The following is a 27913-nucleotide window of genomic DNA, read 5'->3' on the forward strand; positions in this document are numbered from 1 at the left end:
TCTCGGCTGGAAGAAACGCACAATTGATACTCAAATTGAAATCATTATTTCTAATGCAACATCATGATAGCGCCTATTTAAGTGCTCTGCGCATCAATCGATACAGACAGAATACTGCTGTCTGAAATGGTACCAATTTCAAAGGCAATGAAGAGAAAGTCAACCTTTCAAAGGAAAAATTGGGTGAGATTTCCCTAAGATGCGGCCCGCAAGTCCGCTCTGTGTACCTGAGCGGCTCCGCTGACATCCCGACTTAGGAGAGGCTCAGCAAACCACATTTCCCAGCGGGCCCCGCAGGTCTCCCGCGCCTGCGCACTGGTAGCGTAGGCAGGCTGGCGGAACTCCCGCGCTATCCAGTCGCCTGGTCTCGCCTCGCCTCTCCTCGCCTCTCCTCGCCTCGTTTTTGACCTCGGCATGGAGGGGGTCCCGGTGGTGACGATGGTTAATGCGGGCGCTGCGAAGACGGAGGGAGCCGCAGCCATGCCACCCCCGCCCCCCGTCTCCCCGCCTGCCCTCACCCCTGCGCCCGCGGTGGGTGAGGAGGGTCCGCCGCCTTTGCCCGAGGCGGGGGCTCCCGGCTGCTCGCGTTCCCGGCCCCCTGAGCTGGAGCCGGAGCGCAGCCTGGGCCGCCTGAGGGGCCGCTTCGAGGATGAGGACGAGGAGTTGGAGGAGGATGAGGAGCTGGAAGAAGAGGAGGAGGAGGAAGAGGAGGAGGAGATGAGCCACTTCTCGCTGAGGCTGGAGGGGGGCCGGCCGGAATCAGAAGAGGAGGAAGAGGTATTTATTACCCGTGCTGGACCACGCCGGGCCTGAGCGGCCTCCGGGACTATCTGTCCCGCCTCAGCCGCGGCAGCCCCCAGTTCGCCGCTGCAGCCCTTGGCACTTGGGTCGACCTCCACACCTCGCTACCTTTCCTGCCTAGGCATGTGGCGCGCAGACTGGCCTGCTGTCCCGCCCCGATTCCTTGCGGACTCATTTTGTGAGGTTCCTGCAGATCACTTAGCTTCTCCGGGTCTGACTCTCTCATTCATTGAATAATTATTGAAACAACTATGTGCCAGGCGGGTAGACACCAAGGGTACCGTGCTCTTGCCTTCCAGGAGCTTACAGTTGAACAGGAGAAACAGCCTATTTCTACAAGGTGTCGAGAGGATGGTAAACCCTTCCCCACCTAGTCAGTCTTTTAATTGGGAAGATTTTTTTTTTTTAATGTGGTGGTGCATACTTCATACACCTAGCCAGTTAGAATTAATATATTAAACTTAAGCCCCAATATCTGGAAAGTTTGCCCATTTCGTAAGTAATTCATAAAGTGCCCTCATGTGGCAATATACAGTATATCCAAAAGAATGATGTTTTTGAAACACTGGTTTATTTTGTGTTACTGTAACTTTCAGCGGTATTTTGAAGAGTTGGAGGCACGGTAACATGTTTTCATGTTGCAAAGTAAGTTACATATTGTTTATAATGAAATTTTTGGATTATGGCTTGAAATTTTGAGAAGACAGGACTTGTGTTTTAAAACTATTTTTATTGCATTTGCAGCGCCTGATTAACCTCTCTGAGCTGACCCAATACATCTTGTGTTCCATTTGCAAAGGTTACTTAATAGATGCAACTACTATTACAGAATGTCTTCATACATGTAAGCATATAGTTCACATTTCCGAATAATAGATTAAATTTTTGAAATGTCTCAAAAACATTCTATTTTAAACATTCTCTTTCAACAGTTTGTAAAAGCTGCATTGTAAGACATTTTTACTATAGCAACAGATGTCCAAAATGCAACATAGTGGTACATCAGACACAACCTCTTTACAATATAAGGTAAGAGGAATATATTAGTATTTAAAGTATATTTTTTCTGAAAGCTCGAAGTTGTGTTTTGAGGAATAAATTCTTGATCTATCTCAAAATTAGAAGAGAAGGAACTACATAATCTTTACAGAAATACATATAGAGTACTTACTGTGTACCAGGCACTGTGATAGCTGCTGGAGACTTAAAAAAAAAAAAGGCACAGGGGGTTTTATTCCTGAGGATTTTAATTCTATCATTCAAGTTAATGAAGCCAGTTTAGGCTTGTCATTTTCAGTATGTTTAGAATTCTATTTTCTGAAAGTAATACCTGAAAAACTGGCCTCTTTAGAAAAGCTTATTTGTCATTGTGGTTTATCAGATTTTCAGTTCATGCTGTTTCCTGAGGGGAGAAAAATACTAAAAATGGATTGCTTTCATTTATTCAGCAAAGACTGTTAATGTTTTTACTACCTTCATAGAAGAGTGCTTTGCAGATGATACACAGAAGTTTAAAATGTAGTATCTGCCCTTAAGCTCATATTTTTAGCAAGGGAATAAGAACAGCATATATGGAATAATTTAGCAATCATTCAAGAGTCTCTGATTAGTTATGATTACATATAATTACTTAGGTTCTCATGGTGAAAACCAGGAGTGCTACCTAAAAGTAATTCACCTCTGAGAAAAGAGATATCCACTCCCAAGAGAAAACAGTACTTAAAAAGAGCATTAATCACTCTGTACCAAAATGCATTGTTCTGAACTCTGAGGTGTTTTCCATCCTTTCCTTTTATTAGGTTGGACCGACAGTTACAAGACATAGTGTACAAATTAGTGATCAATCTAGAGGAAAGTAAGTTTATTTTATTACATAGTTGTAAATCTCAGAATCTCTACTACTTACATTTTAAGTGTAATTTAGTCTGTGTTTTATCATTTTTTAGGAGAAAAAAAGCAAATGCATGATTTCTATAAAGAAAGAGGTCTAGAAGTACCTAAACCTGGTAAGTTTGGGTGTGTATCATAATGTACTTATAGATTAAAGAATACTAACAAAATTCCCTTTGAAGTTTTTTTGGTGATAGCTGGTTATTTTATGATAAAAGAGAGATTTTGAAGGTAATAATGGACTGTAATTCAATTTAATTATTTATAAGAAAGAGTACAGGCCCTGGAGCTAGATTGTCTGAATTTGATACTAGCTCTACACCTTTGCTAGCAGTATGACTCTGGCAAATTACTTCCATGTCTCAGTTTCCTCATCTATAAAGTAGGGATAATGATAACACTTTATAAAATTGCTGTAAGGATATGTTGAGTAATACAAAGCACTTGAAACAGTGCCTGGAACATAGTAACTGCTCAAACATTAGTTTTTATGATGATGGGAATGTCACAGTATGGAAGTTAGATAGATTTGGGTTTAAATCCTGGTTCTTCCATTTACTACATGGGTGACTTTAGGCAAATTGCCTGATCTTACTAAACTATAATCTCAGTTTCTTTACCGTTAAAAAAAAAAAAATAGCAGTAGTACCTGTCATGGGATTATAACAAGGATTAAATGAGATGGCGCATAATACTGGTTAAGGGTTATCTACAGCTGTTGTTGCTGTATGATGAGCTCTCTCTGTGGTCCTGATAAACCAGATACAGGCCTGCCTTGTGAAGTGGTCTCCAGGCTTGCCTCAAATTTCACTGGCTGTGACAGATTAGCTAATGTTATTAAAGGAGATTGAGTGCTTTACAATCTTTTAATATTGACACAGTCATAATATCTGATTATTTTTCAAAGATTTCAATTTATGAAATTTTTTTTCTAACTCAACTTTTTTCTTTGGTTATCAAACAGCTGTTCCACAGCCAGTCCCTTCAAGCAAAGGAAGATCTAAGAAAGTCTTAGAATCAGTGTTTCGGATTCCGCCTGAACTTGATATGTCTTTATTGCTAGAGTTCATTGGGTGAGTATCCTAAATCTCTCAACCTCTTAACCTTAAAATAATGTTTACAGTCCCAACTGTTATGAAATTATCCCGAACTCAAAATTAAATTTTTTGATATCTTTTAAAAAATTACTTATGAAATATTTAAGACTTAGAAAAAGGTCTGAAGATCAGTACAAAACCACTTGTATCTTCATCATCTAACTTAAGAAATAAACTATGCTGATATGGCAGAAGCCACTTGGCTACCTCTTCATGTTCACTCTTCCTTCCCTTAGAGCTTAATAACCACACTCCTAAAAGTAAAGATTATCATTCTCATGCATTTTTATATGTTTACCACTAGTGTATCTATTCCTAAGCAATATGTAGAATCATTTTTGCCCATTTAATAACTTTAAATGGTATCATACTGTCTTTTCCAACTTGTTTTTTTTCACTTAGCATTGTGTGAGTTATCCATGTTGAAATGTGTAGCTCTATTTTATTCATTTCATCATTGCCTGGTATTCCCTTAAAATATGACACAATTTTTTTTTTCCTATACTGTTGAACATTTAAATTGTTTCCTTTTATTTTGCTATTATAAATAATGTTGCTTTAAATATTTTTGTACATATATCCTTGTATATGTATGAGATAGTTCTATAGAGTATATGTAGGTTTATTGAGTCTTAGGATATGTTCGTCTTCAACTTAACTTGGTTTTGGCAAATTGTTTTCCAAAGTAGTTGGACATCTTTCTAATTCATACAGATGGCTTCTTTCAAACACTGGAGCATATGGTATACTCCATTATACTGCAACATTGTTAAACAGACTATCATTCACAAAGTTGGCGCTTTATCAAACTGTAAACTAAAATGCTTTTCTTAGAAAAATCTAGATTTTCCATTTTATGTCACTGATGACTATTTTACTTCTCAGCCAGTCCTTCTTTATAACTCCAGGTTGCCTGTATTATTTATTTAATATCTAGCTTGTGCTATGTTATCTTTATCTAATTTATGTATTCATTCTATGTTCTCAACTGAAATCAAGGACTCCTGAGAAGGAAGAAACCTTTCTTATTTCTCCACAAAGCCCATGTAGTAGTGGTTGATGATAATGAAATAAAGATCTCTTTGGAGGAATGAGAAGAAACCATATATACCAAACTTTAAACCAGCAATTTCAGTTATTAAAGAATGTGTTTCAACCTAAATGTCCAAAAGGGAACCGGTTAAATAATAATATATAGCACATGAATATGTGTGAACATGGAAGAATCTACAAAATGTCTGAAGTGAAAAAAGCAAGATTCAGAAGGGAATATATAGCTCGTACCCATTATGTTTTTATAAAAAGAGGGTAGTGGGAAATATGTGCATATACATGTTTTTTTTTTTTAACATGAACTGAACATTCCTGAAAGGACAAATAAAATGTTGATGACAGTTGCCTCTAGAAAAGGGCACTGGAGTGTGAGTCTAGGATGGGAAAAAGTTTTACTTTTCATTGTATTCGAATTTTTACCATGTAATTTGATTTGTAATAAGTCTAGTTAATTAAAATTTGGAAATTAAGAGGTTTTTATATTTCTAAAAAATTACTTTTGGGAAATGTAATTTTTTCCACTAATGTACGGTAGGAATTGACAATCAGTATTTTTATACTTTTTTTTTGAAAAGTAGCAGGAATGCACTTTTGAAAAGAGGCAGGAATGCAAAGATGGTAAATATGTGATGGGTGTGCCACCATTATCTCTTCCCTTCCCCACAGAAGAAATCAATAGTTAATTATGGCAGCCTTTCCTACAGAAGGAGACTTGACCTCAGTGTTCAAGGCAGTCATTACCTCTTACTAGAGTTGTTACAATATTAACACCTTCCTTGCTGTAGAAAAAGCCCTGTATAGTGGTTAGCACGTCTGTCTGCTTTACATGCAGAAGGTTCTGGGTTCACACCCCAGGTGGAGCCACAGACCATACCCCAGCTATACCAGGCCCTGGTTGCACACCATGAGTGTGCGGGAGGAGACGCCCCACCTTCACAGATCCACTTCTTAAGGGGAGAGGGCAACATCTGCAGGTCAGGGGTGGAAGTGAGGGCAGAGGGGAGTTAAAGAAGGGGAAAGAAAAAAAGAAAAAGAGCCCTCACTTGGAATAAGGAGATCTAGATGTGAGTCCTAGCTCCTCTGTTATTTAGCTTTGTAAACTTAGATGAATTGCTTTTTGGTTATTCATAAGATGTTAATTAAGGTCCTGCCACATACCGGCACAGCACTCTATTAGCTGCTGGGACTATAGTTTGAGTAAGTTATCTATGACCCTTGCCTTCATGGAACTTTTAGTTTTAACTTCTCACAGCTTCAGCTCCCTATCTGTAAAATAAGAGAATTGAACCTTGATCATTATGATGGGTAGTCTGTCTACCTCATATTATAGTCCTTTATCTGTTTTCAAGTGGTTAAAGTGAAGAAAGCTTCCAGTGCTACAGGGAGTCCTTTTGAAAGAGAGCTTCCAGCTGCAAAGAGTCCTTTTGAAGTCTCCAGTCTCCAGAATTAAATCCCCATGTTTTTACTACATGGAAAAGCTTTTGTGTTTCCACAAAAGTCAGGCTACTGAGGGTAACCCCTAGGAAGCTTTTTCAGGTCAGAGGATAAGTGGTCCAGCTTGTGACCCTGATTGAATTGGAGAAGCAAAAAAAAAAAAAAAAACTGAAGTAGGTTCAGCTGGTAGACAGTGATTTTTCAACCACTGGAATATGAAATTAGATTTCTGCTGTGAATAGGGTATGCATGTTTTGTGATCTAAAGATAGTCTCATACTTCTCTTTTTTGTTCTTCATTCCTGTGTTTAAAATAGACAACTATAAAAAGAAATAACTTCAGACAAGCAGCATAGTGTGTACAGAAAGAGAATAGTCTTTGAAGAGTCTAAGTCAAAGTATGTAACCCTTGGGAGGTAACTTAACTTTTCCGATCATCAGTTTCCATATTTCTAGATTGGGGATTATAATAGCAACTCACAGGATTGTTGTAAGAATCAACTTATGGTATTTCTAACATGTCTAATCTATTATCAGTATGAGTATTGTAGTAATACAGGGTCATTCAAAAACAAAGGTTAAAGTAGTCCATAGTGCTATAATATGTATAGTATCTGCTTAGGAAATAAAATGGACTCACATGAGAAAAGTGTGATATGGCAAAAATTTGATGCAGTCTTAAACTTGGTGGTGTTTAGTAAACAGGTAGGTTTTATCTCCCTGTATGCTATGTTAGTCCGACTAGAGTATTATATTCAGCTCTGGGCACTACATTTAAGAGAGGTGCTGGGTCTATGGCTATGGTACCCTGGACGCGCCTGATCTCGTCTAACCTCGGAACTAGGCAAGGTCGGGCCTGGTTAGTACTTGGATGGGAGACCACCTGGGAATACCAGGTGCTGTAGGCCTAAAATAAATAAAAAAGGGGAAAAAAAAGAGAGACGTTGGTAAACTGAAGTGTAACCAGAATAGTAAAAGGTTTGAAAACAATGTCATATGTGGTAGTAGAAGGAACAAAAACATATAGTCTGAAAAAGAGAAAGCAATTATAAGTTAACTTCATATTTTTAGAGGGTTATCACATAAAAGAAAGATTACCACTAATTCACAAGAGTACCAAAAAGCAAAACTAAGACCAATAGGTTTAAGTTAAAGGAAGAAACATCTGTTTCAGTTTAAGCAAGTGATTTCTAACAAAGTTGCTCATAAATGAAATGGATTGACTTGTCAGGTAAAAAGCTCTATCTCTTTCGGTGTTCAAGCAGAAGCCAGATGCCCATACATCATGGATTCTATAGAGATAATTCTCGTAATGAATAGGATGCTTTATTTCATAAATGCTACAATTATGTTATCTTAGATTTATTTTTATATGTAATATATATTTATGTTAATATATAAATACACTTATATAACATTTTAATGTATTTATTATATTTGTATTATAAGAATGTATTTATTATATTTGATCACACCTATTCTTCACAACATGGTAGGGAAGAAAGAACGTGGGCTTTGATGCTAGATACACCTGAGTTTGAATTCCAGCTTTGTCACTTACTATCTCTGTGACCTTAAGCAAGTTATTAAACTTCCCTGAGCTTACCTGTCCTCTGTAGAATGGGGATACTGATAGCTGATTTGTAGGGCTATGGTGAGGATTAAATGAAAAACATGCGTAATATATGAAGACCTAGTATGATGCCTGATATATAGTAAATGCTCAACAAAAGTTAGTGCCCCTTGTCACCTCATGGCACAAAAGTATTGATTTAATCAAGAAATCTGCAAAGGCAAACTGAGTAAATCATGCCAGGTAATTATGCTTTACAAGTAAAACAACGGGAAATATTATAGTGGCCTCTTGTAAGAAATCTATCTTATAAAGGTTAATATAGAGAAAAAAATATTATGATAGAGTAAAAAGCAAAAAGAAGTTTTACCTTAAGCTTGGAAATGTTAGAATGCTACATGTGTGCAAATCTAAATATTAAGAATATACTTTTAACTCCTGGAAGTTTACCAAGTAGTATAAAATACTGGATTCAACTGCCTTTGCCTTACCACTAGGTGGCAGAAGTGACAACAGCATTTGTTTTAAAATTAAATTGATGTTTCTCGAGTATTTATATTCATGTTATTTTTCTGTGTTATATGATTAAACATACAGTTTAAAATATTTTATTGATTAATTTTGCTTTCATTTTTCAGTGCTAATGAAGGCACAGGACATTTTAAGGTATTTTTACTTTTATTTTTTATTCACAAGGGGACCCTATAGCACAAAAATTTAAGAGATTAGCAATCGTATGTAGATTATCTTAAATTACAATAAATAATGTTTTATAAATAAAAGTTGAAATGTGAAGTACATTTAATAATACACTCATAATAGATTTATGAGAAAAGAGTTAAGTAGGGATTTATTCAGAACAATGGTCTAAGGAAAAATAAATGAGTAACTTTTAAGAGTCTAAAGCTAAATGCTATGTTAATTTGGTGATAAAAAATTATTCAAAGCATTTTTTGCATAGTTGGCTTTTATAGTAAAACATGAGCTTAAAATTTTATTTGCATGTAACATTTTTGGCTCAAGTTAACCTGCCCTAACTTGTTACTTCAATCATTTACTGAACTTGTAGAGGTAAGAATGAACTCCTTTGTAACATACTTATGTTCAGAGTTGTCTTAAAGTCTCCAGTATCACAGGTGCCTTTGTACAGTGTTGCTCCTACAGTATGAGTTATTCAAGAAAAGGTAACCTTTAAAAGTGTAAATCAGGCCTTATAGTTGGGATTTATAAATATACAAGAAAATAGGTGACTTTGATTTGTTTAGAGTTTCAGTGATTTCATCAAAGTCTATACTAAAATTTGAGTCATACCTGGTTGAGTATACTGTTTTGTTACTACAGTGGCCTAGAGATGTGAATTAAAGCATAAGAATAGATGGATATTCTCTGGACAAAGTATATCATAAATGTTTCCCAGAGATCATCAGTGTGATAGAGGGAATGCAGTGTTAAGTTTGGTAACTTTGAACTTTTAAATTGTAAAATATCAAACTTAACGTGATTAACTTTAGGAAAGTTCTTTCATAGTAGTGTGGTGGGTAGCAAAGTGGCATGTAAGTTTCTATATTGGACAAGTGCAGTGTCATGCTCCTAGAATTCTCTGAAACCATCTGTCTAGTGACCTGTAGTAGCTAGACAAGCCAACAGTATTAAAATCTCTTGAAGAAAGAACTAGAAATTAAATTGAAATATTTGCCTATTGCTTTCACAAAAGTACATGTGCACCTAGAATATTTATGTAATTCTGATGTCATACATCAAAAAAACGATGACAGTACCACCTATGAATATGAAGTATTCTTGCCAAAATAAGTGTGAATCTAATGATACCCCTAGATTTAAATTTATGCTGTCATTCCTTTTATTAGTTGAAATACTCCTATAAAGACAAACTTCCTTCATTTATTTAGTTAGCCAGTTGCGCAGTTAATATAAGAAAGGCAGGATAAATACTTGATTCCCTTACCAAGTTCAAAATAATGAATTGATTCATTAGCATACTCTAGTCATGACCAATTAGGTATTGTTGTTTTCATTTTTACTTTAATATGAACTCGTGGATTTAAACATGTATGGTTTAAATTAATTTTGGCTGTTATCCTTATTGATGTTCAAATTGTCCTATCATAGATATTATAGTTTGTGATAGCTTCCTTGCTATCTAAAATGACAAGATGTTCCATGCTCACCTTGTACATCTCTTGCCCCAAACACGGAATCGGTCATTTTTTCAAGGCATCCTAGTTCCTTTTGGTGTTATTTCAAAATCACAGTCTGTTTGCTAGGGTTCACCTTGCTACTGAGTTGGTAACTGTTTCTAGGCCTTTTCAGTTGACAGTGGTAGGATTTTCAAGGTAAAGTATAATTGAATTGATATCATTTTTTTAAAAGACATTTTTAGTGGTATGCATTATCTAAAGCCAGAAAATAACTGAACCTCTTTTAACTCTCCCTACACAGCTTTTCAACTACTTTATTGTTTTAATTGATCAAATTGACCGATTGTGTTATAAATGGCAGATAAAATTGCTGTGTTTAATTTTGAAGAAGTATCATCCTTCTGTGGAATTTTTTTCCCTTGTTTATTTGCAGATGGTAGGAGGCTATTAGTTGAGAACTGTTTATTTGCAGATGGTAGGAGGCTATTAGTTGAGAACTGTTTATTTGCAGATGGTAGGAGGCTATTAGTTGAGAACTAGTTTTGAAGTCTTAAACAAAACAAGCTGTCTCCTAAAAAAGCTGGATCTGATTTATATGGGAAAGAAAATCCTTGTGAGCCTGGCGTATAAGGGCTAAGGTACCACATGAGAACCCTAGCTTCGAAAGCCAAGACCAATGTTTTTTCTTTCAGATATTGGCAGATCTCATAATTTTATTCTGAGTGATCTAAAAATCACAGTAGTGGTAATGTTAGCTAAGTTGGAGTAAAGTACTTTCCTGGAATTAGAAATAAAAGAAATTGAACTGTCCCTCTGCTGGTATACCTGAAGCCTGCTATTGAGATGGTAAGCTTAGGAAATTGAACTTCAGAAATGCACTGGTTGCCAGGCAGGCAGGCATCTATATAGATGATTCAGAAGAACAGCTTCTCAAGGCATCTAATTAGATTCTTATGCCAGTCAGGCAGTGCCACCTACAATGAGTTACCTTCTTGGGAACTCACCCTGGGGCACCTGTATCTCCTTTTTGAGACTGCCTTAGCTTTGTGAGATGATTCCTATACCTGCATTAAAAGAAAGTGAAACTTTTCCATTTTTGTCTAGTATCCTCTGTATCAATTATATCAGTATCCTCTGTAACAACTAGGTGACAACTGGGCCCTCTGTAAGAGTTAAATTCCTTCACTTAAAGAGCAAAATGATCACAATACAGCAGCAATAACTCTTAAGTGCTTACTGTGTGCCAGGAATTGATAATACTTATTTACATAGATCATATCACTTTTTTTGTGGTAATTCTATGATGTAGGTGCTATCATTATCTCTCTTTCACAAATGAGGTCATAGAGATGTAGAAAGATTCAGCATCTTGGCCAAAGACTAGGAACTATAAAAATGACAGAACCGGGTCTGCACTTAACACCTATGCTATCTACTACACTGTGGTAATAAGGGATAGATCTATTGTCAGGAAAGGTCTTAAGAAACCAAACTACAGGTGAGAAACCTGAGTGCTGTTACATGGAACAAACATGTGCCTCACCTTCCTTGATCCTCTTCATAGCCATGCTAGGCTCCCTCTCTGCTAGTGCTAGAAAAACATGGTTCAGGTTTTCCTGAAAGATATTCTTTTAGTTTTGATTACTTCATCTTTTCATTTGCATTAGACAGTATCCTTAAAAATGCCTCTGAGTACCTGAGTAAGCTTTAGTTTCTACTTTAAAACTCTGGTCTCTCTACCTGTCACCTCAGACCATTGGATCATATTCCAGCCATCTATATCTAGATGTTAATCTTTTTTTTTTCCACTTAAAAAAGAAAATTTGCCTTTATTATGGAAATTTTCAAACTCATCCAAAAGTAGGTAGAATAGTAAAATGAACAGCCATGTACACATCACTAAACTTAAATAATTATAAACTCATCTCATTTCATCTGTGTTTTCACCACTTCTTCTCCCATATAATTTTAAAGCAAATCCCAGACTATATCAGTAAATAATTCAGTTCGTTTACAAAAGATAAGAACTTTTTACAAACATAATGATGATACTATAATTTTTTAAATTAACAGTAATACCTTAATCAAATATCCATATACCATTTTAATTTCCTAGATTGTCTCTTGAAAATTGTTTTATAGATTCGTTTAAATCAGGATCCAAATAAGATCCACACATTGCAGTTGGTTGATATATCTCTTATTTATAGCCCTTACGTATTTTTTTAGTCTAGCAGTTCCTTCTCTGTCTTTTACTTTTTTTCCCTTTGCAGTTTTTTGTTAAAGAAACCAGCTTGTTTTAGACACTTGATCTTGGGTATTCCCTCTCTGTCAATAAATTTTAATTTTACTGTTTCATTTTTGATGAGGTATTAAAATAAACCAGTAAACCTTTCTTATAAAAATTGTTACTTTTCAGAGAAGGGAAGCTAAGCAGAAAAATTTTTTTCTTTGATAGGTAAATTAACTCAAAATTTATAGCAATTTTTTATAAGTATTAAATCAGCTATAAAATTTGCTTTAAGGTTTATACATTTAATGTATATTTAATCTGAAAATTATTTGTTTGTTTATTTATTTAGCCATTGGAAAAGAAATTTGTCCGAGTTTCAGGAGAAGCAACTATTGGGCATGTAGAAAAATTCCTCAGAAGGAAAATGGATCTTGATCCAGCTTGTCAGGTAGAGTATATGTGTGTAAAAGGACAGGTGACGTTGTGAGATTACCTTTGGTATAGTCAAGAAAGAATCATCTCTAGGATTTCATGCAGTAGCTTTTGTCTTATATGGTAGATATTGTAAAGGCTAACTGATATTGGTACACAGTGGTTCCCACCTCAACTTTAATCACATTTGATTTTACTGTTTCTCACTGCCATTTATGACCATCTATTGGTGTCAGAGAAAAGCTAAGGATATAAGAACTATTAAAGAGCTTCTAGAGCCTCAGTTCCAGCTGTTCCTTTTTCATAATAGAGCAAAAGATTACTTATCATCATCCACTTCTCTTCAGAGGGTATCTTTGCATTTATCAAATGCTTGAGTATAACAAGGTAGCTAAAGACACCTAGATAAGTGAGATATATACTATAGAACCCTATTAGTTTTTTAAGATTTGAAAAAGATCTCCCATTCTAGCTATATAATATTTTCTTGTTGTAAGATGAAAACTTCAGTCCTCGTGTATTTTTTTAACATAAAGTGTGAATATACTTGTAATTCTAGTAATGTGGGCCAGTGAAAATGCACATTTACATAGTTTTGATTTTTCATTAGTCAAATTTAAAGGGAATTTTTGTTATTCGTTTATGTGTAAAATTTCATAGAATAATTTTTATATAAAATAGCTATCTGCTGTTTATTAGTTGATATATATTTTAAAGCTGGCTGAAATTTTACTGATGTTTTTAGTTTACCTGTATATATTTGCTGGTACTGGATATATATTAAATATACATTAAATCCAATGAAATATGACTTCTCTTACTGAGCTTACATAATGCTGGCTATATCTCATAGCATCTGAAAACTAGAAATGACTTATCTATCACCTAGTAGCTATAGCATATTTGAGGTGGTTCTTAGTCTTTTGGTTAGACATAGATAGCTGTCTAGAGACTCCTGGACAAAGAATTGTGAGTGATCCCATAGCAGTCTATTAGTTCTAAAAGCAGAAGTCACAAGATTTGTACCCGATTGTATAGAATAACTAAAGTAGCACCCAGGAGGGCTTTCTCTAGGATATAGATTACATCCTCTGTGGCTAAATATGAATCAGAACACAATTACCATTTATAAATTTCGCGTTTGCTGTTTGAAGAAATTTAGTTGTCAAAACTCTAAATTGGTTTTATTGTGTAAAAATGTGTGTTTATTTTTTCCTCACATCATAGAATTCAGAGCTTTTAGCATTTTGAAATAAAATGATAAAAAATTTGTTTCAACCTTTAATTTTCTTTATCAGCCCTTGGCTCTCTAGGTAAATATTTCTTTCCTATTTAGGTACTATATAGCTGGTAACATTCATAAATGACTATTTCACCGAAATGTAAATATAATGGAACAGAGAATTATCAAATATGCAGACCTATTAATTTGTGTCTAAAATTGTTAAACCTTTTAAATCCAAGTGATAGTAAAAAGAGTTACTTCTAGTGTGAGCAAAACATTGAGCTAGTTAACCATTAATCAAAATAAAATTCTTGGTGAACCCAGTCACTTGAGCCTGCTGTACTAACCTTTAAACAAGTTAGTCCCAGGTGGGAAATGTGTGCTTTGTTTACAATATGTGACCTTCATATATGGTTATTTACCTGCAGGAATGGATGATTACTGGAGACTGTTAGCTAATGATGAACTACCTTTAAAGTTATTTATGGAGAATCAAAATTAAAAAGGAAGAGAAGACATTTCCGAAAGATAAAAAATATAGGTCATTCCATGTGTTCTTAAAAGATTTAATTCAAAATAAGAAATCAATAATTATCTGAATAAATTTCTTTCACTAGAGACCTCAGTGCCTCTGGATTACCCTGGTTGATTTAGTGGAATTTTGAATTCATTGATGTCTTACTGTATTTTGTTTTATTGTTACTCTTGTGTTGTGTTCTTTTGCACATTGTTTGATCTTCAGAGCTTATTTTGCTTTTATGAAATGAGATTTTAAATATACATAAGACTGATCACTCAGAATTCTTTTTTTTTAGTCTCAGAGGTTTTATTTTTTAAATTTAAAACAAAATTTTTTTTTTATGGTGACATTGCTTAACGATACCCAATGTTTCAGCTGTACACTTTAACAATAAGGCATTTACACTATGTTTACTTCCCAATGTTAGATTTCTTTCTGTCACCACATAAAAGTCTTTATATAAAAGCTGTGATATTAGATTTTGTTAATCCTACCATAATTCCATCTTAAAACACAGATTTTTAAAAATTATTTATTTAGTATGTGGCCCTAACCCTACTATTGTTTCCAAATCATTTTTTAAAGAAACTCTAATGTATCATATGGTGTATCCCTACCAATCATTTATTTTCTGTTGATACTAAATTGAGCATCTATGTACTTGGCCTTAGACTCATCAAAGATGAGGCAGAAAATTCACTCCATCAGGGGATTCAGTTGTATTGGGAAAGATACACAAGCAACAACTAAATAACAATAGGATATGATAAGTGCAGCAAGAGCACAGAGTGAATGATTTAACTTTGAAGAGGTGAAAGAATGGATTTGAAAAATGAATATGAATTTGCAAAAGAAGAAAAGAACTTTCTATCAGATAAAAGTATGTACGAACAAAGAGGAATGAGTCAGTGATTCATTCAGTGAAAATTCCTATCTTAGAAGTTCTAGTATCATCTTGTTTTTTAAAAGATAAGAGTTTTTCCTCTCTCCTTAAGACTACTTTCACATTCTTATTTCTGCTCTGAAATTCAGAAATATTATAGTGATCCTTTCTAGCAAGACTTGATATGCAAGAGGGTAGAAAGATTGTGCAGAAAGGAATTAATAAAACAGACTTGAGCGTTCTGTCTTTGGAAGCGCCTGCTTAGAAGGTTGGCCCTTCCCTAGCATCTAGGAACTTGGTTTGTAAAAAGTTCCTGCATTAATATGAAAAGTTCCCTAACCGATAAAGGTATTTCATTGTGCCTAGACTATACAAACAATGGATCTGTGATGAACACCTGCTTACCTTCTGGGAGTCTGGAATTTGGTAGTTGCTAGGCAGAGAATGACAACGTAAACAGCTCTCAATAAAAACCCTAAACTCTGAGCCTCAGATTGGCTTTCCTGGGCAGAAACATTGCATAATTGGCTGCATTTCCGCTGCTAGAGAAAGGAGTACTCGGTGTTATCTCCTGGATTGGGAGGGAGAGCATAGGAAACCTATGTGTGAATTTCTCCAGACACCACCTACATTTTTTTCCTCTACTGTTCTGGCTATGTATTCTTGCTATGTTGCTATAATCATAGCTCCAGTCATGCTGAATTTTGTGAGTTATCATAGCAAATTACCAAATATGTGGGTCATGTTTGTAGGATCCTCAGAGATGTGAATCTGAATGAAGTAATTTATGAAATATTTATAGTCAAGTAACTTTAAAAATCAGCGTATAAAGTGGGAAGCGATCTAAATGTTTATAAGGGGAATGTATATATAAATTATGATGTATTCATACGATAGAACATAATGTAGCTTTTAAAGAGAGAGAGAGTTAACTGTACTCCAAAAGAGTCCATGACATATTAAGGTTTTGTTGTTTTTTAAATAAAAGAATATGTAGAACAATAATATGTGACATAATCCCTTTTTTATAAAAGCGAACAAAAAACCCACATGCACACATGGCATCTAGGAACATGCACATGAAACTGTTAGTAACTGGCCAACCTCTGGGGTTAAGATTAAGTTAAAAATAAAATTATAGTGAACAAACCATAAATATATACCATGTGGTATAAAAGTGTTGGTCTCTGCATTGCTGAATACTTAATAAAAACATAATGATAGTTTCCAAATTCTTTAATTTTTCATGGATCTAAGTTCTGTATGCAAGATCTATCATGGCTTTCAGGTCATTTTGCAACAAGTATTGTTCTGCCAATTTTAAACTGGTTAAGTATAAAACATAAAAGTTGTTACTTATTGGAGATTATGCATTATGAGATAGCACAGGAGTTGACAAACTATGATCCATGGCCAAATCTAGACTGCCATCTGTTTTCATAAATAAAGTTTTATTGGAACCCATACTATGGCTTTTTTTTTTTTCATGCTACAATAGCAGAATTGAGTAGGTGTGGCAGAAATCCTATGGCCCACAAAGCCTAAAATATTTATTATCTAGCCCTTTACAGAAAAAGTTTGCTGACCCTTGATATGCACTTAGGCTTTGGAGAAAGATAGACCTAGCGACAGACTTGGGTTCAGATCTCCACTTTGCTGCTTACTAGCTTTATGCCTTAGGAAAGTTCAATGTCTTCACCTCTTACTATTCCTAATTGTAAAATGGGAACTATAATACCTAGCTCACAGGAAAGGGAAGATTAAATGTATAACATGATGTACATAGTGACTGCTCAGTTAAATGCAACTGCTTTTACTATTCTTTTCCAACTATACTGAAGGTTTTGGGAAAATTAATGTGTTGGCAGTATATAGGATTTTTGGAGTAAATGGAATATGAAAGTAGGAAATTGGGTTAATAGCTGGTTTCAGTGGTTTAAGCCTAGGGGCAGCAGTTGAAAGAATGATATGAACTTAAGAGGTATTATGAACTAAGAAGCACAGAACTTGGTAATTGATTGCATGTGAGAAGAAAGGAAAAGGAGAAATAGGGGTCAGAGGTGATATTCTGGTTTAGAGGACAAGGAGAAATTTCATGCCAAAAACTAAAATGGGATGTTAGGGGATGGAGACAATTAAGTGATATATATTAATCAGACATTAAGGACCTGATCTCATTTTAAAGGCAGTGGGATACAGCTGAAATTTACTGGATTTCGTTAACCAATGTCACCATAAAAAAAATAATTAATAAAAATAAATAAAGGCAATGGGAAAGGAACACTCAGTGAGAGATTAAAGATTTGCTTTTCTATCTTAGCAAGTAGGTATACTACAATCTTGTTACATTGTAGTATATAACTATATTACAATATTCTTTCTAGAGCATTTTGTATAAAAGTAGACTTATCTTAGAGCTTCGACATTACTAAAGGGCTGAAAAGACTAAGATTGTTCCATCCGTGAAACAGTTCCCTTAGTGTGTACATCATGTCAGTGTTAGACTTTCCATTGTTGGAGAATGAGATATTCTTTAGAATTATTCAAATAACTAAAGATTGCCTTTTTAAGCATCATATACCCTTTTAATCATTTTATCATGGAATTTGTTTAAAAACGTACTTTTCTGCACCTTCTTATGCTGAATATATCAAATGTGATTTAACTTGTTCTCAGAAATTCAGGGGAATCGTTTTGAATATTGGTTGTATTGTGCTGTTGTCCTGCTATGCTCTTTCCATTTTATTTTATTTACTTTTGTAAAACATTTCTAAAATCTTTCTTGAGAGTGTTTAATCAGTCTAAAATAAAATAGCAAGTGTAGTCTGGAAATAATTATATTGATTTTTCTTAATTTTTTCATATGGAAATTTGAAGCATCTGATACTTTTATTTGCCTGTAGGTAGACATCATCTGTGGTGATCACCTGTTGGAGCGGTATCAAACTCTAAGGGAAATTCGACGTGCAATAGGTGATGCAGCCATGCAGGTAGGTTTTAGATTTTATCATACTTAGTACCTAGCAGGCAAGTTATTTGATGAAAGAAAAAAGTTGCATATTGTCAATAAAATTTTAAGAAATATTCTACAATTTTCTTAAAATTACCTGGACTATAAATAAATAATAAATCTGCTTTTTCTACCTTCTTGGAGCCTGTGGAGGCCTCCTGGGAACAGGACTTCTAAAATGACAAATATGTCTAAAAGACTATGGGCCAAGGCCATTTTTGCTGGCTGTAAGCGGGTTCTCCGGAACCAGAGAGAGCACACAGCTCTCCTTAAAACTGAAGGTGTTTATGCTTGAGATGAGACTGAATTCTGTCTAGGCAAGAGATGTGCTTATGTGTACAAGGCAAAGAACAACACAGTGACTCCTGGTGGCAAACTGAACAAAACCAGGGTAATCTGGGGTAAGGTGACTGGTGCTCATGGAAAAGGGCATGGTTCGTGCCAAATTCCAAAGCAACCTTCCTGCTAAGGCCATTGGACACAGAATCCATGTAAATGCTGTACCCCTCAGGGATTTAAACTTATTGAAAGTAAATAAATAAAAGGTTTGTAAAAAAATAAATAATAATAAAGCTAATATTTATTGAATGCTTACTATGCGTTAGGCATTTTTCTAAATCATTTCTATGGACAAGCTGTTTTATTTCTCAATTCTATGACACATTTTATTTAATTTTTTATTGTATCGAAATATAGTTAATATACAATATACATTATTTTCAGATGTACAACATAGTTATTTAATTATCCCCCGATTTTAAAGACAAGGAAACCAAGGTACAAAAAAGACATGCAGCTTGCCCACAGTGAGTTAGTGGGTGAGCCAGGGCACTTTGACTCTAGGGGCCTTGCTCTTTTTATCTCTGTCCAGTACTGTGGTAGGGCTTTGAAGGCCACTGAGCAAATACATCTGCAAAGACATTTTTTAAAGAAAAATTTGTAAATACTCGTTTGGCTTTAGAGATTGACGTCCATTTCTTGCTCAATAGGTAAGAAGTCATGGTAACTATTTTGATATTTTAATTTGCCTGTAATGTGATTGAGAATATAATGTGAAATCTCTTAGTCAGGATAAATAAAAAGCAGGATAGGATCTATAATTTTAATGACACATATTCCAATGTATCACTGAACCTGGAATAATATATTGTTTTAAGAACTATATGGCTCTAAGAAGCTTATAAAGTACTAATAAAGATTTAATGAGCAGCTCTCAGTTTAAACAAATTTTTGTTTAATTTATTAGATATGTAATTCTTTATTTTGGTGAAATTGCCTGTGCTCCATGATCAACTACTTAAAATAAGATACAGAATATTGTAAGAATTATCTTAGTGTGGATTATACAATTCCTTGAAAGAAGCAGAATGGATAACACAAACACTTATGTGCATACACACATGTATATTTTAATAACATACAATGAAATGCGTGAGTTTTGACAAAGACATATACCGGTTCAACTCAAACCTCTTCTTGAAATTTGGAACACTACTATTATTATTCCCAGAGAGTTACTACTTTTTAATAGCTTTATTGAGGTATAATTAATTCACCCATTTAAAGTATACAATTCAATGGTTTTTAGAATATTTACAGAGTTGTGAAACTATCACCCCAGTCAATTTTAGAACATTTTTATTACCCCACAAAGAAACTCTGTACCCATTAATATTCATTCCCCAGATAACCCCAATCCTCCAGCCTTTATGAACCATTACTCTACTTTCTATTTTTGTATTTATCTGTTCAGAAAATTTCATATAAATAGAATCATAAAATATATGGTCCTTTGTGACTGGCTTCTTTTACTTAGCATGATGTTCTCAAGCTTCATTCATGTTTTAGTATGTATCAGTACTTTGTTCCTTTTCATGGCTGAATATTTCATTATATGGATATTCAGTATTCTAGAGAAGGCTGAAACTCAGGACAGCAGTGGAAGAATTAGGAAAGATCACTGAGAGCAAAGATGTGTCATTAGAGACCAAGGCTAAGATCATCCACACCTTTATTTCCCAGTTACTATGTACAGATGTGAAAATTGGACAGTGAATAAGGCTGGTAGGAAAAAAAAATTGATTCATTTGAAATATGGTGTTGGAGGAAAGCTCTACAGATACTCTAGACTGCCAGGAAGACAAACTAGTGGGCCCTAAAGGAAATTAAGCCTGAAACATTACTGGAGGTAAAAATGACAAACTGAAGCTGTTCTACTTTGGATACATCATGAGAAGGCAGGGTTCTTTGGAAAAGACAATGTTGGGAAAAATAGAAGGCAGCAGGAAAAGAGAAAGACCAAATATGAAATGCATCGACTCCATAAAAGAAGCCATAGGCAGGAGTCTACAGGGCTGAGTGGGGCTGCTGAAGACAGGACACTGTGGGCATCGCTCATTCATAGGGTTTCCAAGAGTTAGAGCTGACTCAACAGCATATAACACACACATATAGATATTCTACATTTTATTTAACCATTCATCAACTGATGGATATTTTGGTAGTTAACATCTTTTTGGCTAATATGAATGGTGCTGCTTTGAACATTGATCTCTAAGTTTTTGTATGGACATGTTTTTATTTCTCTGATATATTTTGGGTCATATGGTAGCTCTGGTTTTAACTTTTAAAGAGATAATAGGCAGAACGGAGGTCTAGATGTAATAAAACCATGTAAGACTATAGGCCATTGTATGAACTTTGGATTTTAATTGAGTTAGGTGGGAAATGCGATTGGAGAAATTTGAGCCAAGGACAGAAATGACATAATCTGACATAATGGCTTTGTTTTTTGTTTTTTGTTTTTACCAATACCATTTTAAGTTTAATTTTTAATTTTTATTTTTCAATAACAGTTGACATTCAGTATTATTTTATATTAGTTTCAGGTGGACAGCATAGTGATTAGACACATAATTTACAAAGTGATTCGTCCCAATTAGTCTAGTACCCACCTGGCACTGTACATAGTTATTATAGTATCATTGATTATATTCCCTATGCTGTACTTTACATCCCCATGACTATTTTATAACTACCAGTTTGTACTTCTTAATCCCTTCAACTTTTTCACCCAGCCCCAATCTGATGTATGTTTTGGAAGACTCACTCTGGTTGGTAGTTTAAAAACACCATAAATGGAGACATCTAAGTATAAAAGATAAATATAATAGACATTATAAGTATCTCATTTTATAAAATGTGATTTTATAAATATATTGAAGTTGTTTTGAGATTTTGGAACAGCTATACTTTGTTTTATATGTCTACTTATCGGTATATTGTTTGCAAATGATGTTTTCATTTCTGAAAAATTTGTATTTATGTAAAAATTTTAATACAATCTTTCTATTTATGTTATAGTGCAAATTCATTTACTTTGATTAGGCTAATTAGAACAGATCTGATGGTCCGCAGCCAAACATAATATGGGGTTATGTACTACTTGGCTTATTCTGTGTTTTAAGTATTTTTTAGTTTAAATTCCTTAGCTACAAATATAAGAGGGTTGAAATAATACCAACCATATTCTCTGATCATAATGCTTTGAAACTAGAGATCAACTGCAAAAAGAAATCAGGAGGAACCACAAATACATGGAGATTAAACAACATGCTACTGAAAAATAACTGGTTCAGGGAAGAAACAAAAAGAGCAAAAGATACATAGAAATGAATGATAATGATAGTACAACATATCAAAACTTTTGGGACACTGCAAAAGCGATCCTAAGAGGAAAGTTCATATCATTACAGGCCTATCTCCAAAAACAAGAACGAGCTCAAATAAACAACCTAACGCTCCATCATACAAAACTAGAAAAGGAAGAACAAATGAGGCCTTAAGTCAGCAGAAGGAAATAATCAAAATTAGAGCAGAAATAAATGAAATTGAAAAAAAAAATAGAAAAAATAAATACAACAAAGAGCTGGTTCTTTGAGAAGGTTAATAAAATTGACAAACCCCTGGCTAGACTCACTAAAGAAAAAAGAGAAAGGACACAAATAAAATCAGGGATGAAAGAGGGGAAATTACGACTGGCATCGCAGAAATACAAAGGATCATACAAGAATACTATGAAAAAGTATATAACACCAAATTTAATAACCTAGAAGAAATGGACTTAGAAAAATACAATCTTCCTAGACTGAATCAAGAAGATCTGGAAAATCTAAATAGAACTATCAGCAGTATGGAAATTGAAACAATCACCAAAAACCTACCAAAAAGTAAAAGTCCAGGACCAGATGGCTTTGCCAGTGAATTCTAGCAAACATTCAAAGAAGATTTAATATCTATTCTCAAACTCTTTGAAAAAATTGAAGAAGAGGCAATACTTCCCAACTCATTTTATGAGGCCAATATTACCCTGATACCAAAACCTGGTAAGGATAACACAAAAAAAGAAAACTACAAACCAATATCTCTCATGAACACAGATGCAAAAATCCTAAATAAGATGCTAGCAAAGTGAATACAGCAACATATTAAAAAGATTATATAGCACGATCAAGTGGGCTTCATCCCAGGAGCATAAGGATGGTTCAACATATGCAAATCAATTAACGTGATACACCACATAAACATAATAAAAAATAAGAATCATATGATCATATCAATAGATACAGAAAAAAACCTTCAACAAGACACAGCATCCATTTATGACCAAAAGACTTAACAAAATTGGTACAGAAGGAAAGTACCTTAACATAAGAAAGGCCATATATGACAAACCCTCAGCCAACATTATACTTAATGGTGAAAAACTAAAAACCTTCCCTCTAAGATCAGGAACAAGGCAAGACTGTCCATTATCGCTATTGTTATTCAATATAACATTGGAGGTCCTAGCAAGTACAGTCAGAAAAGAGATAGATATAAAAGGCATCCAAATAGGAAATGAAGAAGTCAAACTGTCACTATTTGTGGTTGACATGATTCTCTATATAGAAAACCCTAAAAATTCCACAAGAACACTACTAGAAACAATAAGCAAATATAGTAAAGTCTCTGGATACAAAATCAACGTTCAAAAATCCGTAGCGTTCCTATACTCGAATAATGAAGCGTCAGAAAAAAAAGTGGAAAAAATAATTCCTTTTGCAGTTGCAACAAAAAATAAAATTCCTAGGAATAAGTTTAACGAAACATGTGAAGGACCTCTATAATGAAAACTATAAGACTCTATTAAAAGAAGTCAAAGAAGATACAAAGAAATGGAAAGATATTCCATGTTCTTGGATTGGAAGAATCAACGTAGTTAAAATGACCATTTTACCTAAAGCATTCTACAGATTTAATGCAATCCCCATCAAAATCCCATCAGCATTTTTTAAAGGAATGGAACAGAAAATCATCAGATATGTATGGAAGCACAAAAGACCCTGAATTGCCAAAGCCATCCTGAGAAAAGAGAACGAGGCTGGAGGCATCACTCTGCCTGACTTCAAATTATACTACAAAGCGACAGTAATCAAATGGCATGGTATTGGCAGCAAAATAGACACATGGACCAGTGGAACAGAAGCAAGAATCCAGAAATAAACCCATATTTATATGGGCAGAGAATTTTTGACAAAGAAGCCAAAAACATACAGTGGAGAAAGGAAAGCCTCTTCAATAAATGGTGCTGGGAAAACTGGAAAGCCACCTGCAAAAGAATGAAAAATAGACTGTTGTCTATCACCACACACCAAAATTAACTCAAAATGGATTAAGGATCTGAATATAAGCCCTGAAACAAAGTGCATAGAAGAAAACATAGGAGCTAAACTCAAGGACCTTGGACTTAAAGAGGATTTTATGAATTTGAAGCAAGGGAAGTACAACCTAAAATAAATGAATGAGACTACATCAAACTAAAAAGCTTCTGCTCTGCAAAAGAAACCGTCAACAAGAGACAACCATCAGAATGGGAAAATATATTTGCAAGCAAAGCCTCCGATAAGGGCCCAATATCCAAAATATACAAAGAACTCATACTACTCAATAACAACAAAAAAACAATTGATCTAGTCAAAAAATGGGCGGAGCACCTGAACAGACACTTCTTCCTAGAGGACATACAAATGGCCAACAAATATATGAAAAGATGCTCAACATCGCTAGCTATTAGGGAAATGCAAATCAAAACCACAATGAGATACCATCTCACCCCTGCTAAAATAGCTATAATCAACAAGACAAATAATAACAAATGCTGGAGAGGATGTAGAGAAATAGGAACCCTCATACACTGCTGGTGGGACTGCAAATTGGTACAGCCGCTATGGAAAACTGTATGGAGGTTCCTCATAAAACTAAGAATTGATCTACCATATGATCCCGCAATCCCTCTACTGGATATTTACCCCAAAGACTTGAAAACCCATATCCAAAAAGATATTTGCACACCGACGTTCATAGCAGCATTATTCACAGTGGCCAGGACATGGAAGCAACTGAAGTGTCCTACGATAGATGATTGGCAAAAGAAGCTGTGTGGTACATGTATGCAATGGAATATTACTCAGCCATAAGAAGAGATGAAATACTGCCATTTGCGACAACATGGATGGACCTCGAGATAATCATGCTACATGAAATAAGCCAGACAGAAAAAGTTGAAATTCACATGATATCACTTATGTGGGATATAAATCTAAAAAGCAACAAATGAACAGGACAAACAGAGACTTATGGACATGGACAATGGACTTGTGGTGACCAGAAGGTAGGGGGTATGGAAGAAGCGGGCAGGTGGATGGGGTAAAGGTGGTCACATATATGTGGGTAGGAGGAGGGTGAAGTGGGTAAAGGGGATCAAATATATGGTAGCCGAAGGAAACTGGACTTTGAGTGATAAACACACAATAGAATATATAGATGTCAAATTGTAATGTACACCTGAAAATTATTTAATTGTATTAACCAATGTTACCCCAATAAACATTTTTTTTAAAAAGTGACATTTTAGGGCTGTGGATTTGAATCCCATAGTCTTAAAGTGGATGTTATTCAGTATGTCAAAAAGACTAGTTCTGTTTTATTTTTTAGATGAAAATTAAATAATTTTTTTGATGTTTTAAATATTATATTTGTATTTGGAAACCTTTTATCTTGAAATTGCAGACTTGCAAAAATAGTGTAAAGATTTCTCATTTACCTTTCACTCAGCTTCCTGAAACATTAAATAAAATTTTTACCATAAAAAAATGAAAATAAAAAATAAATTCTTTTAGCTAGATATGTGCTCTGTAGTTTACCACTGGTTTCAGTATTCCATTTTGGCTCACATACCTGGCTCACATGTTCATTTATGTTGCTTTCCTGGCCTTTGTGGGCATTCGAATTTGTGAACCTTTTTGTAGAATTCCAGTGTGTTTTCTCTGGAGTTGCAAGAACTGAGAGGCCAGATTGCAATGAGTTGAGTAGTGAATGAGAAGTGAGGAAGTGGAGCCATGGAAAAGCTTAGAAAAGAAGAAAAAGAGTAATAGCTAGAGCAGGATTGGAAATGCAGGGCATGTATGCCATCACTTCTCCATGTTGCTCAAAGTAGGCCAGTTGCTCATGGCACACTTCCCCAGTGAGTCTTCCTTTTAGCTAGTATTCTAGTTCATCATAAATTAGAAATAGCTCCTTAAAAAGGTGGATTGCTTGTTGGATGCAGCCTTGGTGAGAGCACAAGGAATGAAGACCCGCTATCAAGAGAGGAGATAGAACCTCAAAAAAGCAGATAAAAAAACAGAAACACAGTATCTGGAGTCAGTATAGGGTTAAGTTGCCCAACAACACCTGACTGAGGACATCGCTGTGTATAAATGTTTCATTTCTTAGCAGATCCATGATGCTATATGATGACTGAGTGTTTTTTTAGGGAAGCTCAGTGCCTGGATGGTCTGTTAAGTAGTCTGTTAAGAAGGAAAGGTATATCTCTTAGTTTTTTTTTTTTTTGAGGAACTGTCTAGCCATAAACAACCTTGGCTAACTATGGATACCTAGTAGTTTCAGAATTATCTCCCGAGAGTCATAAAAAAGGCACATTGACAAGGAGTGTTTGGTGATGAGGTAAGTGAAATAAGCAGGTATATTTATCTTGGACCCTTTATTCTCTTTAAAGCAAAGAATTTCACATTAGTATTGGGTTATGAAAAAGAAACCATCTTTGACTTGATTGTTTACATAACTCATGTTCCAATAACTGCAAAACACTTTTTTCTTTTCAGGATGGTCTGCTGGTCCTTCATTATGGTCTTGTGGTTTCTCCTCTGAAAATTACTTGAAAATTCTAGGCATGTTAGGAGGAGAGAAATAAAGAGGCTTCTGCAGGATCGCGTCCCACCAAAGATTTCCACAAAACGTAGTTGCTGTTTGAGACATAACATCTATTTTCACACCAAGCATTATAACATTTATAAGTACAACTTGAACTGATTAAATGCATCCATTTTACTAGAGACTGTATATAAAAAGCATCCATAGCTCAGGGGGAAATTTTCAAAGCATTGAATTTTTAAATTCCTTGTGATTTTCAAATACTCTGACACTGATTTTGCTTCCTAATCTTTGACGTAAATCGGTTACTATTTCCTTCTTCATTGAGCCATATCCCTTTCAAGTTGGTAGTTTGGATTCTGCTCTCTGGAATGGTATCAGTTGGGCAGTCATCTTTTGGGGAAAGAAGTATGCTTTTGAACTGAAAATTCAAAGCCAGTCTTTGTTAAACTACAGACTGTACCTCTCAGACAAAGACCAAAACTATCAGCCACTTTTGTGTGTTGCCATCATATTTTGAACTTGGATTCTTTTTTTTTTACTAGCAACACTACTAAAGAGATGTTATTCACCTCTAAAAGGGATGAATTATCATTCTGTGTGAAGAGACTGTCTCCTGCAGGGTTTATGGCCCATACCATAAACCAGTGTAATAATAAAGACTTCTTTAACGTATCTTACAGCAAGGGGTGCCTCTTTGTAACAATATTTTTATTCTGTGAATGTTAATTTATTAAAATTTATTAACATTCATTTTATTTGAGTACATATTGTGATTGTTAATACTTTGTAATGATACTGCTTCTGAAAGTAATAAAAATTTTGAGAAGTTTACAGAATACTTATTCATTGTTTCCTCAATAAGTCAGTTTAATGTTCATTTTTCCATTACTTTATTCCTGAGATAAAGAATATGGATGTTTGAGACCTCAATCGCATACAGTGATTTCAGTTTTAAGCATTATTTTGCCTAAGATTAGCATTGTGATAGTTTTCTAAAAAATATTTTGTAGGTCCTATTTCACTGCAAAATTTCCAAATCTGCATAGAAACAATTTTAATTGGGTAAGGATTGGCAATTGTTTTTTAAAGAATTTGTGAGTTGTGTAAAAATCTAACATTTAATAAAATTTTTTAATAAAAATTTATTTTAACCTATTTTGAAATGTTGTTGCTTATTGTGGATTTTAAAAAAAAATAACCAAAACTCTAAGAGACAAGGTATTGAATCAAAGTTAAACTTTGCCATCAAATAGATATTTTATAAACGTCTTTACCTTAACTGATTATACTGGATGCTGTCATTTGACAATGGACAGAATAGTAACTGGAATTCTTTGCCTCTTAAAGT

At 34.6% G+C, this 27913-nt stretch overlaps 1 protein-coding gene and 2 pseudogenes across 2 annotated transcripts; all 3 read left to right on the forward strand.

Annotated features, from left to right (window-relative positions):
* Positions 1-322: 322 nt before the first annotated feature.
* PCGF6 (polycomb group ring finger 6) lies at positions 323-27407 on the forward strand. 2 transcript variants are annotated; one of them, XM_039871316.1, is made up of 10 exons: positions 323-777; positions 1546-1645; positions 1734-1830; positions 2601-2656; positions 2748-2807; positions 3656-3764; positions 8486-8513; positions 12589-12687; positions 18203-18289; positions 21866-21923. In XM_039871316.1, the coding sequence occupies exons 1-10, from the start codon at positions 415-417 to the stop codon at positions 21914-21916; spliced, it is 1050 nt and encodes a 349-aa protein (XP_039727250.1). In that variant the 5' UTR covers positions 323-414; the 3' UTR covers positions 21917-21923. The 2 variants fall into 2 exon arrangements, with proteins under 2 accessions (XP_039727250.1, XP_039727249.1); XM_039871315.1 differs by lacking the exon at positions 21866-21923 and adding an exon at positions 26514-27407 and having other exon boundaries at positions 324-777.
* On the forward strand, positions 7065-7182 carry LOC120610173 (uncharacterized; annotated as a pseudogene).
* LOC120609133 (60S ribosomal protein L35a-like) lies at positions 18296-18948 on the forward strand (annotated as a pseudogene).
* Positions 27408-27913: the final 506 nt, after the last annotated feature.

The sequence above is a fragment of the Pteropus medius genome, unplaced genomic scaffold (assembly GCF_902729225.1).
Source record: "Pteropus medius unplaced genomic scaffold, Ma_sr-lr_union100, whole genome shotgun sequence".
NCBI lineage: Eukaryota > Metazoa > Chordata > Mammalia > Chiroptera > Pteropodidae > Pteropus > Pteropus medius.